Source organism: Canis lupus, chromosome 11 (genome assembly GCF_048164855.1).
Source record: "Canis lupus baileyi chromosome 11, mCanLup2.hap1, whole genome shotgun sequence".
In the NCBI taxonomy this organism is placed as follows: Eukaryota; Metazoa; Chordata; class Mammalia; order Carnivora; family Canidae; genus Canis; species Canis lupus.
Genome location: NC_132848.1, coordinates 3,888,728 through 3,913,231, shown reverse-complemented (window position 1 = coordinate 3,913,231; position 24,504 = coordinate 3,888,728). Strand labels below are relative to the sequence as shown.

Genomic DNA, 24,504 nt, shown 5'->3' with positions numbered 1-24,504 from the left:
GTACACTGCAGAGAGCATCAAAGCACGCTACAGACATCAACAAATGAACCACATTTTCCAGACGACTCGAAGTTTGAGTCAACAATTCCCAAGGAATCCGTGTGGCCCAAGTAATGTAACTGGGGAAGTTCCAGGAGAGCAGCACAGCCCGAAGCACCCCAAAGTGAAAGCAGAATAGGAGTGCTGGGTCACAGAGAAACTGAGGTAGAAATTTTAGGGGTACCATGATAAATCGGTAAGCAACAGCACAACTGCTCATGCCTGCTCTCTCAGACCCCGTCGGCCACCTCCATACGGCCTGCCTGCTGTTTCCTACAGCTGGTCACAAGGCGCAAAAGAGCTAAACCCAGCATTACACAAGCAAGGAAGAGATTCTACACTCTTTATTATATAGCAATTTTATTTAATGACTCTTCCCACTGAGGATATCATTGCATTATAAACTCCAATGAAAAACAAATTCTGGGTTTGTAGAGGCTGAGGAAATAACTTCTCGGAATGATGTCCAGAGCAAAGAATAAACATCTCCTGGGCCAAGTCTCCGGAACCTATTCGGTTTCTGCTGCCTCTTCACCTTCTCCACATTCAAACCGCACAAAGTCTACTACGGACACCCCTTGAGGCTGCACATACTGTCCCAATGTGATGGAGGGATCCAGCAAGTATGGCTGGGACAGCATCTTGGTTTCCGCCTCTCCCCCAGGCTCATCATCCAAAGAGCCAACAGAGAGAGGGGCCATGCCCACCACATGCTGCCCAAGGCGGCGGCCAAGGTCTTCCAGGCTTGCTTTGCGCTCAGATGTCTCGCAGACCACCAGGGCCCCATACTTCCCGAGCTCCAGGTTGTGGAGGGAGGAGCTGTGCATTGCTCCATGGACATAGGAGCCAACATAGAACCCAGCTGGCACCTTCACCCATGCAGCTCGTTTAAGAGTCATGTTTTCTCCCAGTTTCCCTATAAAAAAGCAAAAACAAGTAACACACTTCCAGAATATGACGCATGTCATAGTACCAAAATATGCATAGAGGTGGCTGAGTCTGGGAGACGGTGCTCTGCATTTACACTGTGGATACGCTGTAAGATGGAGAGATACCGTTTGCAGTTTAAAGAAGAAAAAGGTATGTGGGAGGAGAGGGTATGGGTAGGAGAAATAATGAATATCTTTATGGAACACCAACAACGTGCCACACTAGTATTTAAAAACACAGGCTGTGATGTCACACAGAGCCTGGACTCACGTGTCCGTTCTGCACCTTACTGGCAGTAAGTGACTTCATGACATAACCCCACTTATGAATTTATCAAGCTTTCTTTCCTCCTCCATAACATGGAGATGGTATCACTTAAAATAACCTGAAAGCAGGGTTTTTAGGAGACAAAGTAACATATGTAAGAGGACTCATTACATTATCTAGCACATGGTGGCACTCAAATGCTGGCAATTGTTACTATGTTAATCTTAGGCTTAGAGGGCAGCCCGGGTGGCTCAGCGGTTCAGCGCTGCCTTTGGCCCAGGGCGTGATCCTAGAGACCCGGGATCGAGTCCCACATCGGGCTCCCTACACCGAGCCTGCTTCTCCCTCTGCCTGTGTCTCTCAAAGCTAAATTCTTCTCACGAATACTTTAAAAAACAAAACAAAACAAATTCCAGTTTTCCCGATCTCAGGATGCCATCCTCTCTAACATAGGTCCAAATAAGCCAAAAGGTAGGAAAGGGGTTAGGGGACCCCAAAAGGGATCTGGGTAAATATCCCTGCATTAACCATAGTTATATCTAGAAAATCCAGATATCCAGAAATCAAAAGAAATCTTAAAACAACTCAAAGCATCTAAACAATTGTTAATTCTCAGAAAATGACAAGGCTGCAATACCCAGCTCTTCCAGAATTTCTTAATAAGTCTCATTCACAGCTGTCTGCCTGGTTTCTCAGCTATGACTCACTCAAACATCATACATACTTCACGATAATCTGATAAAAACAGAATTGATGTCTTGACTGGAAACATCAGATGAGCAATAAATTCCCAGCAAGCTCCCACCCAGTCCTACTTCCCTCCTTCCATCAAGGACACGTAGGAAGAGAGCAAAATCCCCAGTAGTTGTGGCACAATGATCTGGAATGTGGTTCCTGTAGCCAGGGGTTCTTAATGAATAAACCTTCACAAATTCAGGATGAGATTTTTCTAAAAAGAGATCAAATCCTACACATGAAGCTCCAAATATTCCTGGGTCCCTTTATAAAGAAGGTGGGATGACTTGTGCTGTACTATGTCTCCCACAGCGTACAGGGTGGTGTCAACTGGAAGGTCAAAGGCAATCCCTGCCTAAAGACATGTTTTGCTTGGTCAGCCTGCAGAGTGCTGAAATGATTTTAATTAGCTACAAACATCTAAAAACTGAAGTTTTTACACATAAAGCTAAATTCTTTTAAAGGAATTTAAAAATCTGACAATGCTGGGACCCCAAAGTAACAACTGGCTAGAGCTTGGTAACCATTTCTTTCAGCAGAGGGTGAGCTTTTCAGGGTACCCACTGCTCACTTGTGTCTAACGCACCACAGAGCCCACTCCTCACGTTCATACTGTCCGATCCTTGCGGGTACATGAGCCTGCAATTCTTGACCTAGGTGCGGAGGATTATCAAAGATCCCAGGAGGGCCAGTTCCTAACTCCCAGTTCCCCCCATCCTTACAAATACTCACCTATTGCTAAGGCTAGCTGATCCTTGAGGCAGCCTTCTTTCTCAGGCCCAGCCGGAAGTTCAGAGAGCTCAGAGGAATTCAAGAAGCCCTAAGTGCACAAAGGAACCGAACAAATCAGTTCTGTCCTACTTGAATTACCAAGAGACTAGGCAAAAAGTATATTCCTCAAAAAACGATTTAAGACCATCAAGTATACATTTTTTGGGTTTAAGATTTTTCTTTCTTTCAGGATCCCTGGGTGGCGCAGCGGTTTGGCGCCTGCCTTTGGCCCAGGGCGCGATCCTGGAGACCCGGGATCGAATCCCACGTCAGGCTCCCGGTGCATGGAGCCTGCTTCTCCCTCGGCCTATGTCTCTGCCTCTCTCTCTCTCTCTCTCTGTGACTATCATAAATAAATAAAAATTGAAAAAAAAAAATTTAAAAAAAAAGATTTTTCTTTCTTTCTTTTCTTTTTTCCTTTCTTTCTTTCTCGTTCTCTCTTCCTTATTTGAGGGAGTGAGTGAGCAAGCACACGCATGTGCATGCCTGCAGAGGGCGGGGGCAAAGGGAGAGGAAGAGAATCTCAAGCAGGCTCTCCGCTGAGGTGCCCCTAAATGACTGTTTTCATTAAGACAAAGATGTTACATATTGATAACAGCTGCATTTTATTTTATGAGTATTTTATCCTACCACTACACCACCCACAATTCCATCTCAATCCCATCATCCCGCCTAACTTCTTGAACTGTAGTTTCCTAGAAATCAGGAACAGTATTTTCAAACAATCATAAAATGTTAGAACTGAAAGACTGGCTGAATAAACAGACCATGGCACAGCCATATAATGGAAAACTACACTGTTGGGAAAAGGAAAACAAAGAAAGATGTGCTTGAGCTGCTACAGAGTATTGCCAGGTTACATTAAGTGAAAAAAGCAAATTAAAAGAGTACATCTATAGGGGCGCCTGCATCAGGCTGTGTACTCAGCGGGGAGTCCGCTGGAGATTCTCTCTCTCCTTCTGCCTTTGTACCTTCCCCCTGTGCACACACATACTCTCTCTCTAATAAATCTTAAAAAAAAAAAAAAAAGGCCTGAGTGGCTCAGTCAGTTGAGTGTCTGACTTCAGCTCAAGCCATGATCTTGGGGTCCTGGGATCTGGTCCCACATCAGGCTCCCTACTCAGGGAGTCTGCTTCTCTCTCCCTCTGGCCCTCTCTGCCACTTTTGTTCTCTCATGTGTGCTCAATCTATCAAATAAAATCTTTACAAAGAATTTTTTAATTAAAAAAAAAAGAAGTAAAAAAAAAGTATTTATATAAATATGCTATTTTTGCAAAACGACTTAAAAGATACCCAAAACCAATGAAACTGGTTATCTACAGGAGTGGACAAGAATAAGGTAGAAAGGAGAAGGAGTGAGACATCTGTGTATGCATGTTACAGCTTTAATTTTCAGAATTTTAATGTTTTACATATTCAAAATTAGATTATCGAGAATTTGGAGGTAAAACCAAAATTAACTACACAGAAACATAAGACTCTAACTGTATTTCATATGAATAATGCAACTTCACGGAAGGGGGGAAAAACTAATCCAAGTAACTTTCAATATAGTCCTTTGACCATATAACTACAATGTAAAGACAAAAAGGACACCAAAGAAATCTTGAACTCCTTTATAGGTTTGTTATTTGCAGTGGTCAAGTATAGTCACTAAAACAATTCAGTGTTGTATTAGAACAGTGAGAAAATACGTAATCACTAAAATTGCTAAGAGCCAGCATACTAGTGAGTAAAGAAGACATAAATATAGAATGGGGGAAGGAAAAGAAGAACCCTGTGTGCAGGATTAGAAATGAAACACACACACACACACACACACACACACACACACACACACACACTTCCTGCATCTGTCTGCTGAAAGAGCAAGCAGCAATGACGTCTCAGTAGAAATAAGCATATTTAATGCAAGGATCTAGGTTTCTAAAAACTATTCCCCCCGTTAAAAAGGATCAGGACTCCTTGGAAAAGTGGCTAATTCCACAGGTAGGGCAAGGAAAGTATGACATAGGCCCAGAGTATCTCGTTATGCCAAAAAGTAAGAAAATACTTGAAAATAATAAATACATTCCAAAAAGTCAACAGAGCCAGCTTACACTGGCCAAATCCAGGTATAATTTGAGCATCAAATTGAATAATGGATTATAGGGGCGCCTGGGTGGCCTCTGCCTTTGGCTTCTCTGCCTTTTGGCTCAGGTCGTGGTCCCGGGGTGCTGGGATCGGGCCCCATGTCAGGCTCCTTGCTCAGTGGGGAGCTTGCTTCTCCCCACCCTCTACCACTCTCCTGCTTGTGCACTCTCTCTCTCTTTCTGTCAAATAAATCAATAAAATCTTTTAAAAAATAGATTATATAATTATAACACACTGTATAAAGTATCCATGAGTTAATGCGTACTAAGTAAAGTACTAACATAGGGAGTAGAGAAGTCTTTCTTACAGTAGAATGTCAACTAATAAAACTAATACATGTAAAAGAAATTATAAGACTGAGAAAGATAACCATCATGCAACTCTCAAAGTAATAGCAGATCCTGACAAGAGTCATGGATGGATGCTAATACCTTCAGGTAAAAGTCTTTTGGGGAACTGGACATTACACAGTCTCAATCTCCCATATAGATTACTTGTTAGTTACAAAGAGGAACAGAATAACTTTACAGTGGAGAAACCTGGAAGATTCTGCCCTAACCAAGAAGAGATCAAAAATTAACATTATCAGGTGCGTGGGGGTGACTCAGTCAGTTGAGGATCCAACTCTTGATTTCCACTCAGGTCATGATCTTGGGGTTGGGGGAATCGAGGCCCAGGTCGGGCTCCACGCTAAGTGCAGAGTCTGCTTGAGATTCCTCCTCTGTCCCTCTCCCACTCACTCGGGGACATGCTCAATCTCACTCTCCCGCTCTCTAAAATAAATAAAATTTTGGGGATACCTGGGTGGCTCACTGATTGGGCATCTGCCTTTGGCTCCAGGCATGATAGCAGTGTCCCAGGATAGAGTCTGGCATCGGGCTCCCAAGAGGGAGCCTGCTTCTCCCTCTGCCTATGTCTCTGCCTCTCTCTCTGTGTCTCTCATTAATAAATAAAATCTTTAAAAATAAATAAATAAATAAAATCTTTAAAAATTAGGGATCCCTGGGTGGCGCAGCGGTTTGGCGCCTGCCTTTGGCCCAGGGCGCGATCCTGGAGACCCAGGATCGAATCCCACATCGGGCTCCCGGTGCATGGAGCCTGCTTCTCCCTCTGCCTGTGTCTCTGCCTCTCTCTCTCTCTCTGTGACTATCATGAATAAATAAATAAAATCTTTAAAAAAAAAAAATAAAAATAAAAAAAAATAAAAATAAAAATAAAAATAAAAAAAATAAAAATTAACATCACCGATAATGGGACCAACAGTCATTACATGCCTCCTGATGTGATATTCTGAAAAAAATACAGGATAATTTATTTAATATCCATGCTAAAAAACCCACACTCTGAGTCTAACTATGAAGGAGCATCAGACAAACCCAAGTTAAAAGACCTTCTACAATACTGTCCTATACTCTTCAAAAAAATGTCAATGCCAGGTGCTTGGTTGGCTCAGTCAAGGAGAGCATGCAACTCTTGATCTCAGGACTGTAAATTCAAGCCCCACCGTGGGTGTGGAGATTATTTAAAAATAGAAGAATCTTTTTTTTTTTTTTTTTTTAAGGTGGGGATCCCTGGGTGGCTCAGCAGTTTAGCGCTTGCCTTCAGCCCGGGGCGTGATCCTGGAGACCCAGGATCGAGTCCCACATTGGGCTCCCTGCATGGAGCCTGCTTCTCCCTCTGCCTGTGTCTCTGCCTCTCTCTCTCTCTCTCTCTGTGTCTCTCATGAATAAATAAATAAAATCTTTAAAAAAAAAAAGGTCAGGGATCCCTGGGTGGCGCAGCGGTTTGGCGCCTGCCTTTGGCCCAGGGCGCGATCCTGGAGACCCGGGATCGAATCCCACGTCGGGCTCCCGGTGCATGGAGCCTGCTTCTCCCTCTGCCTGTGTCTCTGCCTCTCTCTCTCTCTCTTTGTGTGACTATCATAAATAAATAAAAATTTAAAAAAAAAAATAAATAAATAAAAAATAAATAAAAAAAAAAGGTCAATGTAATGAAAGACAAATAAAGGTTGAGGAATACAGAAAAGAGACTAAAGAGACATGGTAAGTAGTTGCAACACACAATACTGGACTGGATTCTGGATCAGAAGTGCTAGCTGAGGGATCCCTGGGTGGCGCAGCGGTTTGGCGCCTGCCTTTGGCCCAGGGCACGATCCTGGAGACCCGGGATCGAATCCCACGTCGGGCTCCCGGTGCATGGAGCCTGCTTCTCTCTCTGCCTCTCTCTCTCTCTCCCCTCTGTGCATTCTCATGGATGAATAAATAAAATCTTTATAAAAAAAAAAAAAAAAAAAAAAAAAGAAGTGCTAGCTGACAAAATATGGCATATATACTATATAAAATATTTTATCAGTGTCAAAATTCTTAAATGTGATTACTGTACTGTAGTTACACAAGAGAATGTTGTTTTTAGGAGATAAACATTCAAGGGAAAAAGGGTCCTGATGTCTGCAACACACTTACAGAATTTTTTTTTTAAATAGTGATAAGACGCCTGGCTGACTTAGTTGGTTGAGCATGCAACTCTTGATCCTGGAGTTGAGTTCTAGCCCCACACTGGATGTAAAGATTACTTAAGAATAAAGTAAAATAAAATAAAACAGTAATGATAATATAGGTATGTAAAAAAGTGATAAAGCAAATGAGTCAAAATGCTAACAAACTATGAATCTAAAAAAAAAAAAAAAAAAAACTATGAATCTAAATAAAAGTACAATGTAACTTATCGCCGAACAATGGGAACCTTTTCTGTAAGTTCGAATTTTTTTCAAAATAAAAGTTAAAAAAAATTAAAGATCAAAAGGGAAAAAAATAAATAAAGCTAAAGAAAACCAAAATTTCTTGTACTGATAATGAAACACAGAGTAAAGTAAGTGAATGGCTCTGGGTGACAAATAGAGTTCCTCGCAAAGTCAGGATCAGAACCTCGCGGTGTGCCTGGCAGGCTCAGTCGCAGAGCATGTGACTCTTGTTCTTGGGGTCGTGAGTTTGAGCCCCACTTTGAGGGTAGAGTTTACCAAGGAAGGAAGGAAAATAGAACTTCTAGTTCAAGTGGCTCATCTGTTCAACACAATTCTAAAAAACATTCTTCACATGGTTTTCCATATAATGACTATTTAATGCCAGTAATAATTTTTTTAAGATTCTTTTATTTTTTTATTCATGAGAGACACACAGAGAGAGGCAGAGACACAGGCAGAGGGAGAAGCAGCCTCCCTGCAGGAAGCCAAAGTGGGACTCGATCCCAGGACCCAGGCTCACAACCTGAGCCAACTCAACCACTGAGTTACCCAGGCATCCCTAATGTCAGTAATAATTAACATTTTCCACAAACTCTCAAGAGAAGGATAAACTGGAGGAAAGAGGTGGTACTAAACACAAAATAACTGTTGACAGTAAGGGTGAATCAAAGGTACACTGATATAATTCCATCCTGGTCCTCCTATGGACAAAAACACGCTTATTCTCCTAAATTCTACCTTCTCCAATAGATGTATTTAGAATTTCTTTCCTTAAAAAAAAAAAAGAAAGAAAAAGAAAAAGAAAAAAGAACTCCTTCCCTCAGGCCATTCTAGATTTCTGAATACAAAGCTTCACCTGATTGGGCGCCTGGGTGGCTCAGTTGGTTAAGTTTCTGACACTTATTTCAGCTCAGGTCATGTTGTGGGATCAAGCCCCACACTGAGCCCCCTATGTGCAGTCCAGCATAGGGCTCTGCATTCAGTGGGGAGTCGGCTTGGGAGTCTTCCTCCCCTCCCTTCGAGGAGCCTGATGTGGGATTCAATCCCAGGACCCCGGGATCACATCCTAAGCCAAAGGCAGATGTTCAACCACTGGAGCCGCCGAGGTGCCCCACGAGTTAAGTCTTTAGAAAAGAATAAAGCTTCATCTTATTTGACAGGCTCTACCGCACTGTCCTTCATTCTTTCATTCATCAGATTTAATGACCCCCAACCAAATGCTAGGCCCACTCCTCTTTCACCAGAGACACAGTAGTGAAAAGACAAAATCTCTGCCTCATGAAGCTCACATTCTTTGGGGAGATTAAACAACATACGAATAAGTAAAAACATAAAATATAGAATTATAACAAAAATCTTTAAATGAAACAAAATAAGGGGATAGTGCAACAGGAAGGCTACCCGTCTCCAAAGAGATAATATTTATGCAGGAACATGAAGTAAGGGAGTGAGATATGAGAATGTGTGGAAAAAAAGTAAATAGCAAAGACCCTGTGAAAGGAGTGTGTGTGTAAATCCAGCACGTTGAGAGACAATCCCAAAACTCACTTTACTGTATGTGGAGAGTTGATCCTTTAGGTTCTGACAATGCAACAAGGTTCCCAGGGCGACTTGCTGGACCAACTGTTGAAATTTTAAATTTCTGGAAACAAAATCTGTCTCACAGTTTACCTGGCGGGAACAAATTGATGTTGCTGTATAAGCTGCTTCTGGACAGTTTGCAAAAGTGCCTTAAAATCAGAGTAAACCGAGGTATTACAGAAGAAGCTTCAGACTCAACAAAACAGACATAAATGACCCTCGAATTTTAAGGCTGCAGTTCCTCTCCTAGCTTGAGGCCAGAAACTCAATGGGGTGATTCCTGCTGTGCCAATGAGTTAGCAACTGACCCCCATATTCAAAAGATGGTTCCCTAATGTCCCATGGAGCCATTACACCTTTACCACTTGCCCGTAGCTGTGGGCCATCACTACCTCGTTCTCCGGACTCCTCCAACACCAAACCACTTTTGCAGTCAGCCTGCTTATCTCCCTTTCTCACTCTATACTAACCCACATCTGATTCTTCAGCAATTGAGGCCCCTACACCTCCTCTAAAACAGCTACACACTATCCATCGACTAATTAATAGAATTCCTACCTTTAAAATCTAACTGTTCCAGGAAACAATCAGTGACGAGGTATAAGGCTGCAGGAGACTCCCACTGAGAAGTACAGGTTTGCCCCACTATCTGAACGTACGGTGTTCCTATGAAACCTTTTGTAAGCCAAAATGGCATAAAGTGAAAAATCAATTACCATTAACTTATATGGAAATGGATGTACAAAACAAATTGATGTACTAAATAAATCAACGGAAAGCACAGATGCTCACAAAGTTCAAAGCTATGGCGGCTTGATGCTGAGATGCGGAGAGTAGTTGGGGGGGGCAACTCCTGCTGCGAGGGTGCCCCCTGCCTCTACAATGAATCAGTGCAAAACCAACACTAACTGCTATTTTCACTTTTTGCCTTTTTTTTTCATAAAAGTGAAAAGTACTCTTTGGATTTAACAAAAAACAAAAACAGGCGTATGATTGTAGGTCTTTTGTAAAAGCAAAGTGCGTAACATGAACTTTTGAAACGTGGGGGTATCTGTAACATTTCTGACTTTCTAGGCCTTTAACAGCCAACACACCCAGCCACTCCTATACTTAAGTGAGCTCACAATAACCGTGGTCTCACCAGTTTTCTCCCAACAACCGTGTGCACTTCGCAAACACCTCTTCTTTAAGGCTACGAAGGGTCTAGCACACAGCTCTCCACCCAAAGGGCAGCTGATTTATCTGGAATCCTGACAGCTCACCTCTACCAACACGGTTGCGTTTCCATCCTGAAGCAGCCCAATCAGGCCTTCTTTAGTCTTCCTGCCGTGGAGTTTGGCAGCTCTGCTCCAGCCTTCCTTCTGGGCCTGCTTGTGCAGCCAGCTCTCTGCCTATAAATTGAAAACAGGGCAGATGACAAACTCACAGAATTTAGAACTGAATGGGGTTCTAAAATATGTTCAGGTTCCCTAATTCTGTTTCTCGTCAATCCTATAACGGAAACTAAAGCAGTCTATCGTTTACTGGCAGCCTACCACTGAACGCCAAATACCAGGCATTGTGCCTGATGCTTCGGATAAATTTAATCTTCACAACAACCCTATGGAGCAGACAGCAGTATTTTTTTTTTTATTATGTACAGACAAGAACAACGTGACTCTGAAAGATCAAAGTGTCCAAGATCACAGGGTTAGTGTGAGAGCACCACAGTGTGAGTCCTGGTGCGTGAGGCTCCCAAGGTTCACACAAGGCCTTGGGCTCCAAGCACCAGCAAACAGCAGAGCAGTGGTTTTTGGAAGAGTGTTACCCACGGGATCCTGGTCAACTGCTTCGGAGTCAAAGGGTGAGGTCGGCACTTACGTGTGCATCCTACCCCGAGGGGCGCCTGGGTGGCCGAGCCTTGGGCTCAGGCCTTGGGCTCAGGCCGGGATCCTGGGGTCTGTCAGCCATTGGGGCCAGCGGGGAGCCTGCCTCTCTCTCTGGGTCTCTCATGAATGAATAAATAAAAATCTTTAAAAATAGGGGCAGCCCGGGTGGCTCAGCAGTTTAGCGCCGGCTTCGGCCCAGGGCGCGACCCTGGAGACCCGGGACCGAGTCCCACGTCGGGCTCCCTGCGTGGAGCCTGCTTCTCCCTCTGCGTCTCTCCTGAATAGATAAAATCTTAAAAAAAAAAAAAAAAAAAAAAGGATGCTGCCCAGGGTTCTGGGTTAGGGTCCCTGGGCAGCACGTCCCCGCCCCTGAGGTCGCCCCGGCCCCCGCCCCCCACCTGCTTGAGATCCCCGCCGCAGGCCTCCAGAGCCTTCTTGCAGTTTACAAAGGAGTAGCCTGTTCTTCGCCGCAGCTTCACGAGGGCGTCCTTGCTCGGGGCCGACGACCACAGCCATGGACCCGCGTGGAAGGGGCGCGGCCGAGGCGGCGGCGGGGGGGGCCCGGCCTGCGGGGGAGGAGGAAACGCCTGAGCCGCCCGCGCCGCGGGGAGCGGGATGGGGGGAGCCCCGGGGGGGGGGACGGAGAGGGGGGACGGAGGGGATGGGGCGGGAACGGGGGAGGGGGGGATGGGGGTAAGGCCGGGCGCCGCGGGAAGCCCGGGCGGGGCAGCGCGCAGGGAGGCCGCCCTAGGAGACCCGGGGCTCCCGGGGCGGGGGGGATGGGGAGGGAGGAGGGGACGGGGGCTGCGTCCCGAGCGCACCGGGAAGTCCCAGGACGAAGGCGCGGGGCCGGGGCCCAGGCCCCTCACCGAGCAGCCCCGCGCGGCCGCGAAGAGGCGCCAGGGCCGCAGGAGCGACATGTCCGCGGCCCGCGCGCGAGGACACCGGCTACGGCGCGGCGGCGGGGCCAGAGCTCCGGCGCCAGCGCCAGGCGCGGACGGCGCCACCTGCCGGCCGGGCGGGCACACGCACCGCCCCGCCGCCCGCCCCGCCCCGCCGCCACCGCCCCGCCCCGCCCCGCCCGCAGGTGAATAACGGAGGCCACGGGGCACGGGGGTCGCGAAATAACGCTCCGAGGCACGCGGACACACTTCACGTTCCTTTATTTCCAGTCCTGTTTCACAGTCGTCATCCATTTGGGACTCTCGGCGGCCCCGGCGGGTGGGCGGGTGGGTTCAGGAATGTGGCCAAAGGCCGCGGGGCAGGCAGGGGGGGGGGGGAGCCCTTTCACCAGACCCCGGGGCTAGTCGCTGACCAAGCAAAGTATGGGTGGCACGTCGACCCGCTGTAGGCCTCAGAGCACTAGGAAGGCGTGAGCCACACCCCTGCCCTTCCCGGTAGTCTAGGGGTGAGAAGTAGGGGACAGACCGGTACCATGCAAGCCGAGTAAGGCCCTAAGATGACCAGTGAAAGGGTCTCCAGGGAGAGAGAAATCACATCCAAACAGGAGGCTCAGGGATCCCTGGGTGGCGCAGCGGTTTGGCGCCTGCCTCTGGCCCAGGGCGCGATCCTGGAGACCCGGGATCGAATCCCACGTCTGGCTCCCGGTGCATGGAGCCTGCTTCTCCCTCTGCCTGTGTCTCTGCCTCTCTCTCTCTCTGTGACTATCATAAATAAAAAAAAAAAAAAAAAAAAAAAACAGGAGGCTCCGTAAAAGCTTTCTTCAGGAAAGCGGCTAAGAGTAATAAAGATTTTGAGAGGTAGAAAGAGCTCTTCCAGGCAGGGAATCATCAAAAAGAATGAAGAAAACAGGGCAATTTGGGTGTGGAAATAGGGAACAAAGAGTAGACATTTGGAATTTGTCCAGAGGTTGCAATACATGTAGGAAACCAGTTGAAAATGAAATAGAAGGGTCATTTGGGATCACATGGGATAGACTGAGTACCAAGCCAAGGAGCTTTACTCTTGCAGTAGGCAACAGAAGCTGGTCAGAGCTGATTTTGGAAGATCAAAAGAGTTTGATAAATGGCTTAAAGGAGAGAGAATGGAGGCCAGGAGTCCAGAGGAAGAGATATGTGGCCCAAGGAGTAAAGAGAGCCCCAAGCCCTACAGTGGGAAGAGAAAAGAGGTGAAAGACAAAACACTAGTAAGGAAGGACCAACAGGGCCTGGAAACCTAAAGAAAACTCAAAGATGAGAAGAACCTAGTACTTGGTGATCATGGCTCCAGCTCCAAAAAAGGATAAAGAAGCTGTAGCCCAAAGGACAGCTCTGCTGCCTGTCCCAGCTTCCGGGCAGGGAGGACTTGCCCCAGTTAGAGCCATGGTCACACCAGATTCTGCCTCCAGAAGCAAGAAGTGGGTGGCCTGAGGTTTCTTCCTCTCTAACCCCCCAGCAAAAGCCTGAGTTCTTTGGATGCAGAGATGACCTTCCTTCCCTTTAAAAAAAACTCCATGAGAATCTAGCAGGGAAAAAAAGAGTCCATTCTATATAGAAAAACAACAGCAGGACTGGAAGGGTTCAGGGCCAGTCTCTCTGCAGCCACTGTTCTCACCTCCCATTTGCCACCCCTACCCCTAAAAATCCTGGACACCTTTCCTATCTTCCTCCTCTGAGAACAGGAATTGGGAACTTCTTTTGTGCTCTATCCTAGTGCTCTAAGATTCCCAACAAGCAGGCACTTTCCTGCACCTGCCCAAGAGTATCTGGGGGAACAGAGAGGGAAGGAGGAAAGGGAAAGGCAAGGGAAACCCATACTCTTCTTCCTCGTGTTTGTGGCTTTGGAGATACAGAGCAGTTCCTTTCCTAGGACAAGGAGTTCAGAGGAGCAGAAAGGTGATGTCAAGCAGGTCTTGGTTCCCTGTGCCTGGCCCTATAGATGTTGACATTCTCATCCTCATCCCGCTGGGCCAGCTCCAGTTGGAAATGTTGGGGCAGGAGGTGCTGAAAGAAGCTCTCTGTCCCGTGCTCCTCTCTCATCTTGGAGGCCAGATAGATGGTGCCATGGGGCCCGCATAGATGTTGGAGGGTGCCCAGCAGCAGTGGGAAGGTGGGCTCCAGGTACACGATATCAGCCCCCAGCACCAGGTCATAGTCTCCAGGGAAGACATGCTGGTCAATCCCCCAGGACAAGGCGCGGACCTGGGCCCGGCCTCCAGCCGGCACATTGGCCTGGACGTTGCCCTGGATCTGCTCTAGGGCCAGGGGCAGGTCAGTGATGGTAACATCCCCCCCTGAGAGAGAGGAAGGAGGAGAAATGCAAGTCAGAGGGACCAACCAAGGGGTCTCGGCTCCTACCCAGAAGGTCCAGAGACCGCAGGGCCTAGAGAACAGTGTTTTTACAGCCCAAAGTGCGCACCGTGGCTTTTAGTTACCCTAACCACCATCTCACCCACTGTTGTTTTCATTATTCTAAGTTCAACAGCATCAACATTCTCTCTGGGCTAATCTGCAACCTCTCTGCCCAACACACAACCATCAGGTATCAGCAGAAGCCTGGGCAGGACCAAGCTGGAGATGAGCTGTGCACCCAGCCCCTACCGACCCAAACCAAACTTTGTGGGTCTGGAAAGCTTCCCAGAAGACATGGCCTCAGCAAGCCTTAAAGGACAAGTAGGAGTTAGTTAGGTGGAGCTTTCCAAGCAGAGAACAGAAAGTACAAAGGCCCGGGGGCGAGAGCATGGCATATTCGAGGAAGACTGACTCTTAGAGGATGTGGAAAGGAGGAGAAAAATGTCAAGACCGGAGAATAATAATGACATGCTGAAGAGACTCAGGCTTGATCCTGAGGGTGGTAGGTTTTAATAGATGGAAGCAGATAATCAGATTAGCACCTCGGAATGCTTCATTCATGCAAGAAATATATGTACTGAGCACCTACTAAGTTCTGGCAGTACAGTAGTGAGCAAGACAAAACCTCAGCCTTCCATGAGTTTTATCAGAGAAGTAGAGGCACACTAGGCACTGCAAAACTCATCGTAATCAGGACGACTACTACAGAAACAGGAGGTAAAAAAAAAAAAGAAAAAAGAAAAAGAAACAAAAGGTACCAAGAATTCATTCATATTTATTATCTGCCTATATGCCAGGTGCTGAGAATATAGCAGTGAACCAATCAGACAATCCCTCCACTCACAAGGATTATGGTCTAGTGATAAAAAAAAAAAAAGGGGGGATCCCTGGGTGGCACAGCGGTTTGGCGCCTGCCTTCGGCCCAGGGCGCGATCCTGGAGACCCGGGATTGAGTCCCACGTCGGGCCCCCGGTGCATGGAGCCTGCTTCTCCCTCTGCCTGTGTCTCTGCCCCTCTCTCTCTCTCTGTGGCTATCATAAATAAATAAATAAATAAAATTAAAAAAAAAAAAGGGGGGGGCAACAAATAAAAGGAAATACACTGTACATCCAATGCTATGGTGAAGCATTAAGCAGAGAAGGGGGATAAGAATTGCTTCAGGGACGGGGCAGGGAATGTAATTTTACATTGAGTGGTTAGGAAGAGCCTCACTAAACAGATTATGTTTGGGCAAAGACCTGAAGGAAATGATGCAGCAAACCATGTGGACCACTCAGGCTAAATGTACCAACGAGGTACAGGCTAAGAGACCAACGAGTACAAAGACCTTGAGGCAGGAGTGTGTCAGCAGGTCTGAAAAAGGTTAGGAAGACCAGTGGCTGGAGCAGTCTGCTTGAGATGCTCTCTCCCTCCCCCTCCTCTCTAAATAAGTAAAAATCTTTTTTTTTTTTTTTTTTAATTTTTATTTATTTATGATAGTCACACAGAGAGAGAGAGAGGCAGAGACATAGGCAGAGGGAGAAGCAGGCTCCATGCACCGGGAGCCTGATGTGGGATTCGATCCCGGGTCTCCAGGATCGCGCCCTGGGCCAAAGGCAGGCGCCAAACCGCTGCGCCACCCAGGGATCCCTAAATAAGTAAAAATCTTTAAAATAAACAAAGGAGAAGCACCTGGGTGGCTCAGTGGTTGTGTGTTTGCCTTTGGCTCAGGTCGTGATCCCGAGTCCTGGGATCAAGTCCCACATCAGGCTCCCCGCAGGGAGCCTGCTTCTCTCTCTGCCTATGTCTCTGCCTTTCTCTCTGTGTCTCTCATGAATAACTAGAATCTTAAAATGAACAAATCAGTAAAAGGATCATTCTGGCTGCTGTGACGAGAAAGGACTGCATGGTGGCGAGGTCAGATGCAAAGAGCCCAGTTAGGAGGCAGCTACAGTGACCCAGGGGAGAGGTGATGCTCAATTGAACCAGGGCAGTAGCCACATCTAAGAAATGCCAAAATCCAAAATGATTTTGAAGGTACAGTTAACAGGATTTGCTGACAGACGGGACATGAAGTACTAGAGAGGGAGATGTTGAGAATGTCTCCCAAGAGGTTTGGCCCAACTAGAAGACCGAATTGTTATTTACTCCGGAGGAGGAAGGCTGTAGGAGGTACAGGACTGGACAAGAAGATCATGAGTTCCTTTCTAAGTGTGACATGCCCATCAGACAACCACATGAAGGTATCGGGTAGGTAGGTGGTTCCACCAACAAATCTGGAGATGGAAATGGGAGAGTTATGGGGTCATGAGCATAGAAAGGGGATTTAAAGCCATAAGGTGATGGGATTGCTTGGGAGTGAGGGTAGACAGAAAAGGGAAGGGGTCTAAGGACCACTCTGGGGCCCTGGGGCACTCAAACTTCCAGTTGTCAAAATGAAACGAAACGAACCAAGAGAGGAGATTGGAAAGAATGCCAGTGAGGTAGGCAGAAAGCAAAAGTGTGGTATCCTGGAAATGAAGCATTTCAAGGAGGAGGGAGAGTCAAATGCTGCAAAGTCAAGTCGAGTGGGCTCATAACTGATTCCTGTACTTACCAAGATGGAGCTGGAAATGCAGCTCACCACTTTGACTGCTGCAACTGAGGATGGAAATGGGGAAAAGATTGAGGGAAGAAGAGTAAGGCAGGTACTACCAGACGATGAGGATTACTCTTTTGAGTTTTGTTGTAAAGCAGAACAGAGAAATCAGTGGTAACTAAAAGAATATGTAGGACCAGGACACCTGGGTGGCTCAGTGGTTGAGCATCTACCTTCAGTTCAAGTCATGATCCCGGGGTCTGGGATCGAGTTCCGCATTGGGCTCCCTTCCTGGGAACTTGCTTCTCCTGCCTATGTCTCTGCCTCTCTGTGTCTCTCATAAATAAATAAATAAAGATCCTTAAAAAAAAAAATGTAGGGCCAAGAGTTTTTTCTAAGAGAAAATATAGTGTATTTATAGATGTATATAGATGTGTGTGTGCCTATATAGAATGTTCCAGAGAAAAGGAAAAGGTGATAATGCAGGGGGGAGTGGGGATGGGGAGGGGGTCTGCTGGAACAATGTCTTTAAGTAGATGAGAAGGTTTGGGGTCTTGTAACAAGTGGAGGGCTTGACCTTAGGTGGGATCACGGTGTTTATCCATGGTAGCAGAAGAGAAAGCCCTTGAAACAGTGAGTGAGGTGAGTAAACATTCCAATAGGAATGTGTGAGCATTTTCTATAAGAAAATAGAAGCAATCAGAAGAGATGGGGAACAAAGTCATCAGCTGAGGGTGAAGACAGGAGAGGAGGCATTTAGAGGTTTGAAGGGCAAGAAGGTAAGAAACATGTTTAGGAGAGTGGAGGAATATGTGGACAAGGAAGGTGTAACAGACTAGCTGGGCAGCACTTAAGGACCCACCTAAGGTTCGTCACATTCAAAATGAAACCAGTCAGCACGGTGGTTTATATACTAGGAGGGCCTAAGCTAGCCTGGAGGTGGCCTTCCCCTGGAAGTGATGTTTGAGCTGAGCGCTGAAGGATGCGTATGAATTAACAAGGTGGCCCAAGGATTCCAGACATACAGTCTGTGGGGAGACTCCATGGATGGAAACATCCAGACTTGAAGCACTGACAGAGAGCATGAAGAGTACAGGAAGGGAGGCAGAGGCACAGAAAGAGGCCAGAGAGGGAGGCAGGACCTTGGAGGCCACGCTAAAGGTATTGGCTTGATCTGGAAAGCACAAGTGGATGATGGGAGGGAGAGGTGATTACAATTGCACTTTGAAAAGATCACTCTGCTGCACAGGAGTGGGTAGAGGTCAATGTGGGGGCAAGAAGTCAAAGCAAGAAGACAACTTTGCCTGGATGTAGTCGGCGGAGAGTGACAGCGGTGGTATGGACTGGGGAGCCATCGGTGTCAATGGGAAAAAAAAAAAGTGAGATTTAAGAGGTTTTTAGGAGAAAACATCATCAGTAGGACTTGACTAATGGATATGGGAGTGAGAAAAAGGGACACGTCAAAGGTGATATCTAGGTTTCCCACTGCATAGACAGTGGTGTGATTAACTGAGATGGGAAAGCCTGAAGGAGAAACAGCCCAGGCGCAGGAAGATCACAAGATCTAGATTCCACATGCTAACCTTCCTATGGGAAAGCTAGAAGACACTTATGAAAACTCAGGGAAGAAAGAGCAGTGAGGGGATTCCTGGGTGGCTCAGCGGTTTGGCGCCTGCCTTTGGCCCAGGGCATGATCCTGGAGTCCCAGGATGGAGTCCCGCGTCGGGCTCCCGGCATGGAGCCTGCTTCTCCCTCTGCCTGTATCTCTGCCTCTCTCTCTCTATGTCTAACAGGAATGAATAAATAAATCATAAGAAAGAAAGAAAGAAAGAAAGAAAGAAAGAAAAGAAAGAAAAGAAAGGAAGAAAGGAAGAAAGGAAGAAAGGAAGAAAGGAAGAAAGGAAGAAAGGAAGAAAGAAAGAAAGAAAGAAAGAAAGAAAGAAAGAAAGAAAGAAAGAAAGAAAAGAGCGAGCAGTGGCCTGAACCAGAGATGGTAGGAAGAGGAGCAGACAAGTGGGGAAATGTTAAAGACGTATGATCCACAAGTCTGACTGCCAGGATGTGACCGGGAGAGGGCAAGGGGCAAGATGACACCCAGATTTCTTACTTGGCATCTGAATAGGGAGGCAAAGGAGGTCTTTGAGCAAATGCAGGTAGGTGTTCCCAACCACATTACACGCTTTTCTCCCGTTTTAGCATAACTGCACACCTCTCCTCCACTCATCCTTTGTGGAAAATTGCTTTTTAACACTTCCTTCGTTCTTTATGAGCCTGCTGTGTTTGTTCACCTTCTCATCTGACAGAGCTGCTTCTTGAATTCCCAGGGAGTCAGGGGAGACACAGCCAGAGGACGTCCACTGGCTCTGTGTATACAACACCATAATTCCAGTACTGTAACATCTTCCCCCACCTTCCCCCGCTAGACCATAAGCTCCTTAGGAACAGGAAATGTGTCTTAGTCACTGTTGTATCCCAATACCCGGCATGATAGAAGACGCCAAATAGATATTGATTGAATGAATAGAAAAATGAATGCCTGCCTCTGGGAAGACTTCCCTGAATGTGACCTAGCTGTGTTCTCAGGAACAAAGACATTTGCATTACTAAGGAGATGACATCATAAGGGTTTCAAATGAATGTTTTGGGTGTGAGGTTTTGCCTGCCCATTAGATTATAAATTGAGAAAGAGTTTCCTTTGTAATTCTGGATCCTCCACCAAAGAAGCAAAATTGTCCTTACTTTTTCCTTTCCCAAGTATTCGGTGCTTAATTTCTAGCCCCATTAGCCCGACAAAGCACACCCCAGACCTCAAGAACTCCAGCTTATTTCTCCCAAGCATTCAAAAGCATTCGATAAAAATCGAAAATTGTTTTCATAATAAAGTTATAAAGCGCTCCTCAGATTTCGTACATGCAGATTGCGCCCCCTACAGAACGCCCCCAAAGATGCGTTTTTACAAAGTACCATGCTGAAAGCAAAGGCGGTTTTAAGGGACAGCATTGTCCATGAAACCACAAAGAGCAAAAAGGCAGGAAAAAAAAAAAAAGCGCGAAAAGATAGAAAAAGCTCCTTTTACTAAGGCCTGCCCCCAAATCGGACCCCACGGGTGTTTTCTAGGGCACGGAGGAAGCGCTCGCGCACGCGCACGCACTCGCAGGCACACGGTTCGTTCAAGCCACTGGTCCGGTCCCGAACCACTCCCCGCTCCCAAGAAGCGCGGGAGCGACACGTGGCCACCGCCCGGGCTGCCCACGCACCCTGCAGCGCCGCCAGGATCCCCACGATGCCCGTCCCTGCTCCCAGCTCGATCACTTTCTTGCCTCGGAAGTCCACATTTTGACTTTCAAAATAGTTGCAGAGGCTCAGAGCCTACGGGGGGTCAAAAGGGAGAGAGAGACACCGTGGCGGGGCCGGCTCCCTACGGCGCAGCGAGGGCCCGGGGCCGCTCCGCCCGCCCGGCCCCCGCCCCGCCCCGCCCGGCCCCCGCCCCCGCCCCGCCCGGGACCCCCCACCAGCTCCGCCCGCGCCTCACCGCGTCCCACACGCGCGCCGCCACCCCCAGGCGGGCCCCGAAGTTCTGTGTGATGCTCAGCACGTGCCCACAGAAACAGAACCGGCTCTTTTCCGAGTAAGAGTCCGCGAAGAGCCCGACTTCCTGCGGGAACACGGCCTCGGGCTCGGACTCCCGCTCCGGACCAGGGGCCGCCATCCGGCCGAGCGCGCCCCGGCCCCGCCGCCAGCGCCCGCACCCCCGGCCCGCGGCTCCGGGCCCCGCCTCCCCGAGTCCGGCTTCCTGGAGGTGGGATGAGGAGCCGCCCCTCCCGCTCCCGGCCCCCCTCGGACCGCGCGGGGCGGGCCCGGGGGACGGGGGAGACGAGTGAGGGGCTGGCTATAGGAAGCGGGCCCCGGGGGCCCCTCACCTGCGGGGTGCACAGGTGCCTGCGACTAGGACAGCAGCGCAGACCACGCGGAAGCGCGCCGACGGAAGCGGCACGGTGCCCGGTCGGGCCTTGGCAGCCCACTGGGGACCCGCGCCGCGGAGGCGCCCTCCCGCCCCGGCCCCGCCCCCGCCCCGCAGGCCGAACGCACTCCTGGGTCTTTAAGAGGCGGGGTCCGCCCCCAACGTGCCGGGGTGCGTCATCATCGTGCGCCTCGGGCCTCGGCCTCCACGTGGGTTCGGAGGAGAACCCGGGGCTGGGGATCATGGCGGGAGCGGAGACGGGGGGCGCGGCGGGGGACGGGGCAGGAGCCGAGGCCCCGCAGCCCCAGAAGCGCTACTATCGGCAACGTGCGCACTCCAACCCCATGGCTGACCACACGCTGCGCTAGTGAGTGAGCCGGGCGGGGAGGGGCGGGGCGGGGCGGGGCCTGGGAGGGCGGTTGTGCCGGGCCGGCGGGCAGGGTGTCGGGCGGACCGGGGCGGGCCGGCTGGGTGACGTCAGCCTTGGCGGAGGGCGCAGTTGGAGGGGAGGGAGGGGGCGTGGCGTTCCGCCCCGGGTCGGGAAGAGCCGGGAACCGAGACTGGAGCGACGCCGGCGGGACGTCGTGGCCGCCTTTCAGCCTCGGCGATCGGATTTACTAAAGAGACAAACATACACAAATCCTGCCCGCGCCTCAGTCCGTCGTCTCCCCACAGAGCAAGCACATAAGCAGGGCGAGGCCCCCGCCTGTGGGGGAGGGGAGCTCGTTACCCCAGAAGGAGGGCTGCCCCATCCGCTCCTAGGCATGGAGATGGGCAGGCCAGCGTCATGAGCCGCATGATGGCCTGTGATTCACACGGGCGTTAAGGGTGCTTTCCACTGTGTGTCCTGGAGACCACAGGACCCACTGTTACAGGATTTTTGAGAAACATTCTTCCCATTTATACCTCCCACCCTTAAACATCCGCCCCCACACATGTAGAACAGCTTCTGCAATGTCCTGACCAACCTTCTCGTGTCTCTCGTGTCTTCTCTCCAATAGCCCCGTGAAGCCTGAGGAGATGGACTGGTCTGAGCTATACCCAGAGTTCTTCGCTCCACTGACTCAAAACAAGACCCACGATGACCCAAAGGATAAGAAAGAAAAGCGAGCCCAGGCTCAAGTGGAGTTTGCAGACATAGGCTGTGGCTATGGTGGCCTGTTAGGTAACACTCTGGCCTTTTCTCAGGGGCAGGGACAGGCAGTGTCTAGGTCCTGCTACCTCAGCAGGTTTGGTGGGGGCCGGAGTTGGCCTTTCCCCTTCGGACCAGACACCAGCGCTGTGACATCAGTGCGGAGAGCCTCTGCCTTCCCTGTACTCTGGGTCTGTGGCCTTTGTCCTGAAGAAGGGAGGGTGTTGTCTCAAATGCCTCTTAGAACGTGGGTTGTCCTGTCTGGTCCCACCCCTGGCCTCAGCCCCTACTTGAGCCATTTCACCTGCGAGGTCCCGGGTCAGTGAGCTGGTCAGCACTAGCGTCAGAGATTAGTCACTGTAGCCAGTGATCCTGAACTGTCCTTCTGAGGGATTCCACCACCTTCCTTCCCCTCCCCCCTTCTTCACCAGAACCCATTGTTTCTGCGGTCTACTCGTGTTTTCAAGTTCCTCTTTTATTGTCTGTGTGGTCCCAGCATGTGTCAGGCCATGTCTCTATTTTAAATTTTTTTATTATTTATTTATTTATGATAGTCACAGAGAGAGAGAGAGGCAGAGACATAGGCAGAAGGAGAAGCAGGCTCCATGCACCGGGAGCCGACGTGGGATTCGATGCCGGGTCTCCAGGATCGCGCCCTGGGCCAAAGGCAGGCGCACCCAGGGATCCGCATGTCTCTATTTTTAGATCTTCCCATAGAGGTAACAGCATGACAGAGAGAGGAAAAGCATGGTACCCCGGGGACAGAAAACCTTGGTTCAAGTTCCAGTTCTGCCTCTCAGCCCTGTGACCTTGGGCATTTCCGACCTCGTATCCTCATTTTATCAACTTAGCGCAGAGCATTAGGAGGACTGAGGCAATGTGTGGAAACACTGAAAACGTCAAAGCACTTGCCACGTACATGTGTTCCCAGGCCCTCCCACTTCCAGTCCAGGTGACAGTCTTGGGATCTCAGCCGGACCCTAACCTTAACCCTCTCCTCCAGCAGAGGACCACCGTAGAGGGATCTCTGTCCACACTTGCCCTTCCTGATTTTGGTCGTTGCCAAAGGATGCTTCCTTTCCTCTGTCAACGCCTTTCCACTTCCTGCAAATGTGAGGTTGACGATTCCATTCCCATTTCTGTGTCCAGTGGAACTGTCACCGTTGTTCCCAGATACACTGATTCTGGGCCTGGAGATCCGGGTGAAGGTCTCAGACTACGTACAAGACCGGATTCGGGCCCTTCGAGCCGCTCCTGGAGGTGGCTTCCAGAACATTGCTTGTCTCCGTAGCAATGCCATGAAACACCTTCCCAACTTCTTCCGCAAGGGCCAGGTGGGGAGGGGCCCTGGGGCGGGCTGGAGGGCAGGTGGGGCGTTGAAGCCGGGCTCTCAGCCCCATCGATGCCTCGATGCACGTCTGTGTATCTGTCTACAGCTGACGAAGATGTTCTTCCTCTTCCCTGACCCACATTTCAAGCGGACGAAGCACAAGTGGCGAATCATCAGTCCCACGCTGCTGGCAGAGTATGCCTACGTGCTTGGAGTCGGGGTGAGCCGGGGCGGGAGGGAGGGCAGGGTGAGCATGTGCGCAGAGGCTTCAGGGGTGCCTTGGGGACCCCTGCTCCACTGCGTGCAGCGCAGTGTCTAGGGTGCGTTTGCCTACGCAGGGGCTGGTGTATACCATAACTGACGTGCTGGAGCTGCATGACTGGATGTGCACCCATTTCGAAAGGCACCCCCTGTTTGAGCGTGTGCCCTTGGAGGAGCTGGTAAGTAGGGGGCCTGAGGGAAGTGGCGAGGACGCAGGCCTTTCCCAGTGCGGTTCTGTATTCTTTGAACCCAGCTCAGTGCCAGAAGGATCGGATGGGGGTCTCAGGGCCAAGGGCAAGGACTTATTGGACTCTTCCTTTCCTCAGAGTGAAGACCCCATTGTGGAACATCTGGGCACCTCAACTGAGGAAGGAAAGAAAGTCTTACGCAACGGAGGCAAGAATTTCCCAGCCATCTTTCGAAGAATACAGGATCCCACCCTCCAGGCAATGACCCCCAGTCCCACCCCTCTTGGCCACTGCCGGCCTGCCTTGCCTTAGCGTGACCCCTGGACCTTCCCAGCTGAGCTGCCAGGGCCAAGAGGCGACAGTCTTTCAAAGAAGTTGGGGAACTGCCCAGGGCAGAAGCCTGGGATTCACAACTACCCCGACCTCTCACCTTCTTGCCCCTCTACCACCAACAGAAAGCAGAAGAAGCTACGTAGGAGGGTCAGCAGACCTTGGACCAAAAGGGATGTTTGGAAGGATGTGGGGTCTTGCTCTCCCTTAGCACCCCCTTCTCCTTCTGGGATCTCTCCTCCTCAGCTGGAATGAGGAACGCAGGTCTCCACTGTCCATCTAAACTGCTTGCTAGACTCAAACCGCCTGTCCATTGTGTTTACTTTGCAGTCCTGGGGATAACATGTATACGTGTGCACATGCCCGTGCTGCTGTTTCTCAGGAAAGGCTA

At 49.3% G+C, this 24,504-nt stretch overlaps 2 protein-coding genes across 13 annotated transcripts; one reads left to right on the top strand and one right to left on the bottom strand.

Annotated features, from left to right (window-relative positions):
• Positions 1 to 382: 382 nt before the first annotated feature.
• Positions 383 to 21,131, bottom strand: LOC140642428 (EEF1A lysine methyltransferase 3). Of its 8 annotated transcripts, XM_072842999.1 has the most exons (7): positions 20,832 to 21,131; positions 20,444 to 20,566; positions 11,463 to 11,630; positions 10,459 to 10,587; positions 9,164 to 9,286; positions 2,704 to 2,791; positions 383 to 955 (listed from the first exon to the last, which is right to left on the bottom strand). In XM_072842999.1, the coding sequence occupies exons 1-7, from the start codon at positions 21,114 to 21,116 to the stop codon at positions 549 to 551; spliced, it is 1,323 nt and encodes a 440-aa protein (XP_072699100.1). In that variant the 5' UTR covers positions 21,117 to 21,131; the 3' UTR covers positions 383 to 548. The 8 variants fall into 8 exon arrangements, with proteins under 8 accessions (XP_072699100.1, XP_072699103.1, XP_072699102.1 ...); XM_072843002.1 differs by lacking the exon at positions 9,164 to 9,286; XM_072843001.1 differs by lacking the exon at positions 20,444 to 20,566.
• Positions 21,068 to 24,415, top strand: METTL1 (methyltransferase 1, tRNA methylguanosine). 5 transcript variants are annotated; one of them, XM_072843009.1, is made up of 7 exons: positions 21,068 to 21,239; positions 21,874 to 22,037; positions 23,154 to 23,338; positions 23,441 to 23,554; positions 23,673 to 23,774; positions 23,922 to 23,991; positions 24,239 to 24,415. In XM_072843009.1, the coding sequence occupies exons 1-7, from the start codon at positions 21,115 to 21,117 to the stop codon at positions 24,322 to 24,324; spliced, it is 846 nt and encodes a 281-aa protein (XP_072699110.1). In that variant the 5' UTR covers positions 21,068 to 21,114; the 3' UTR covers positions 24,325 to 24,415. The 5 variants fall into 5 exon arrangements, with proteins under 5 accessions (XP_072699110.1, XP_072699113.1, XP_072699112.1 ...); XM_072843012.1 differs by having other exon boundaries at positions 21,069 to 21,239; positions 23,922 to 24,035; positions 24,233 to 24,415; XM_072843011.1 differs by having other exon boundaries at positions 21,069 to 21,239; positions 23,178 to 23,338; positions 23,922 to 24,415.
• Positions 24,416 to 24,504: the final 89 nt, after the last annotated feature.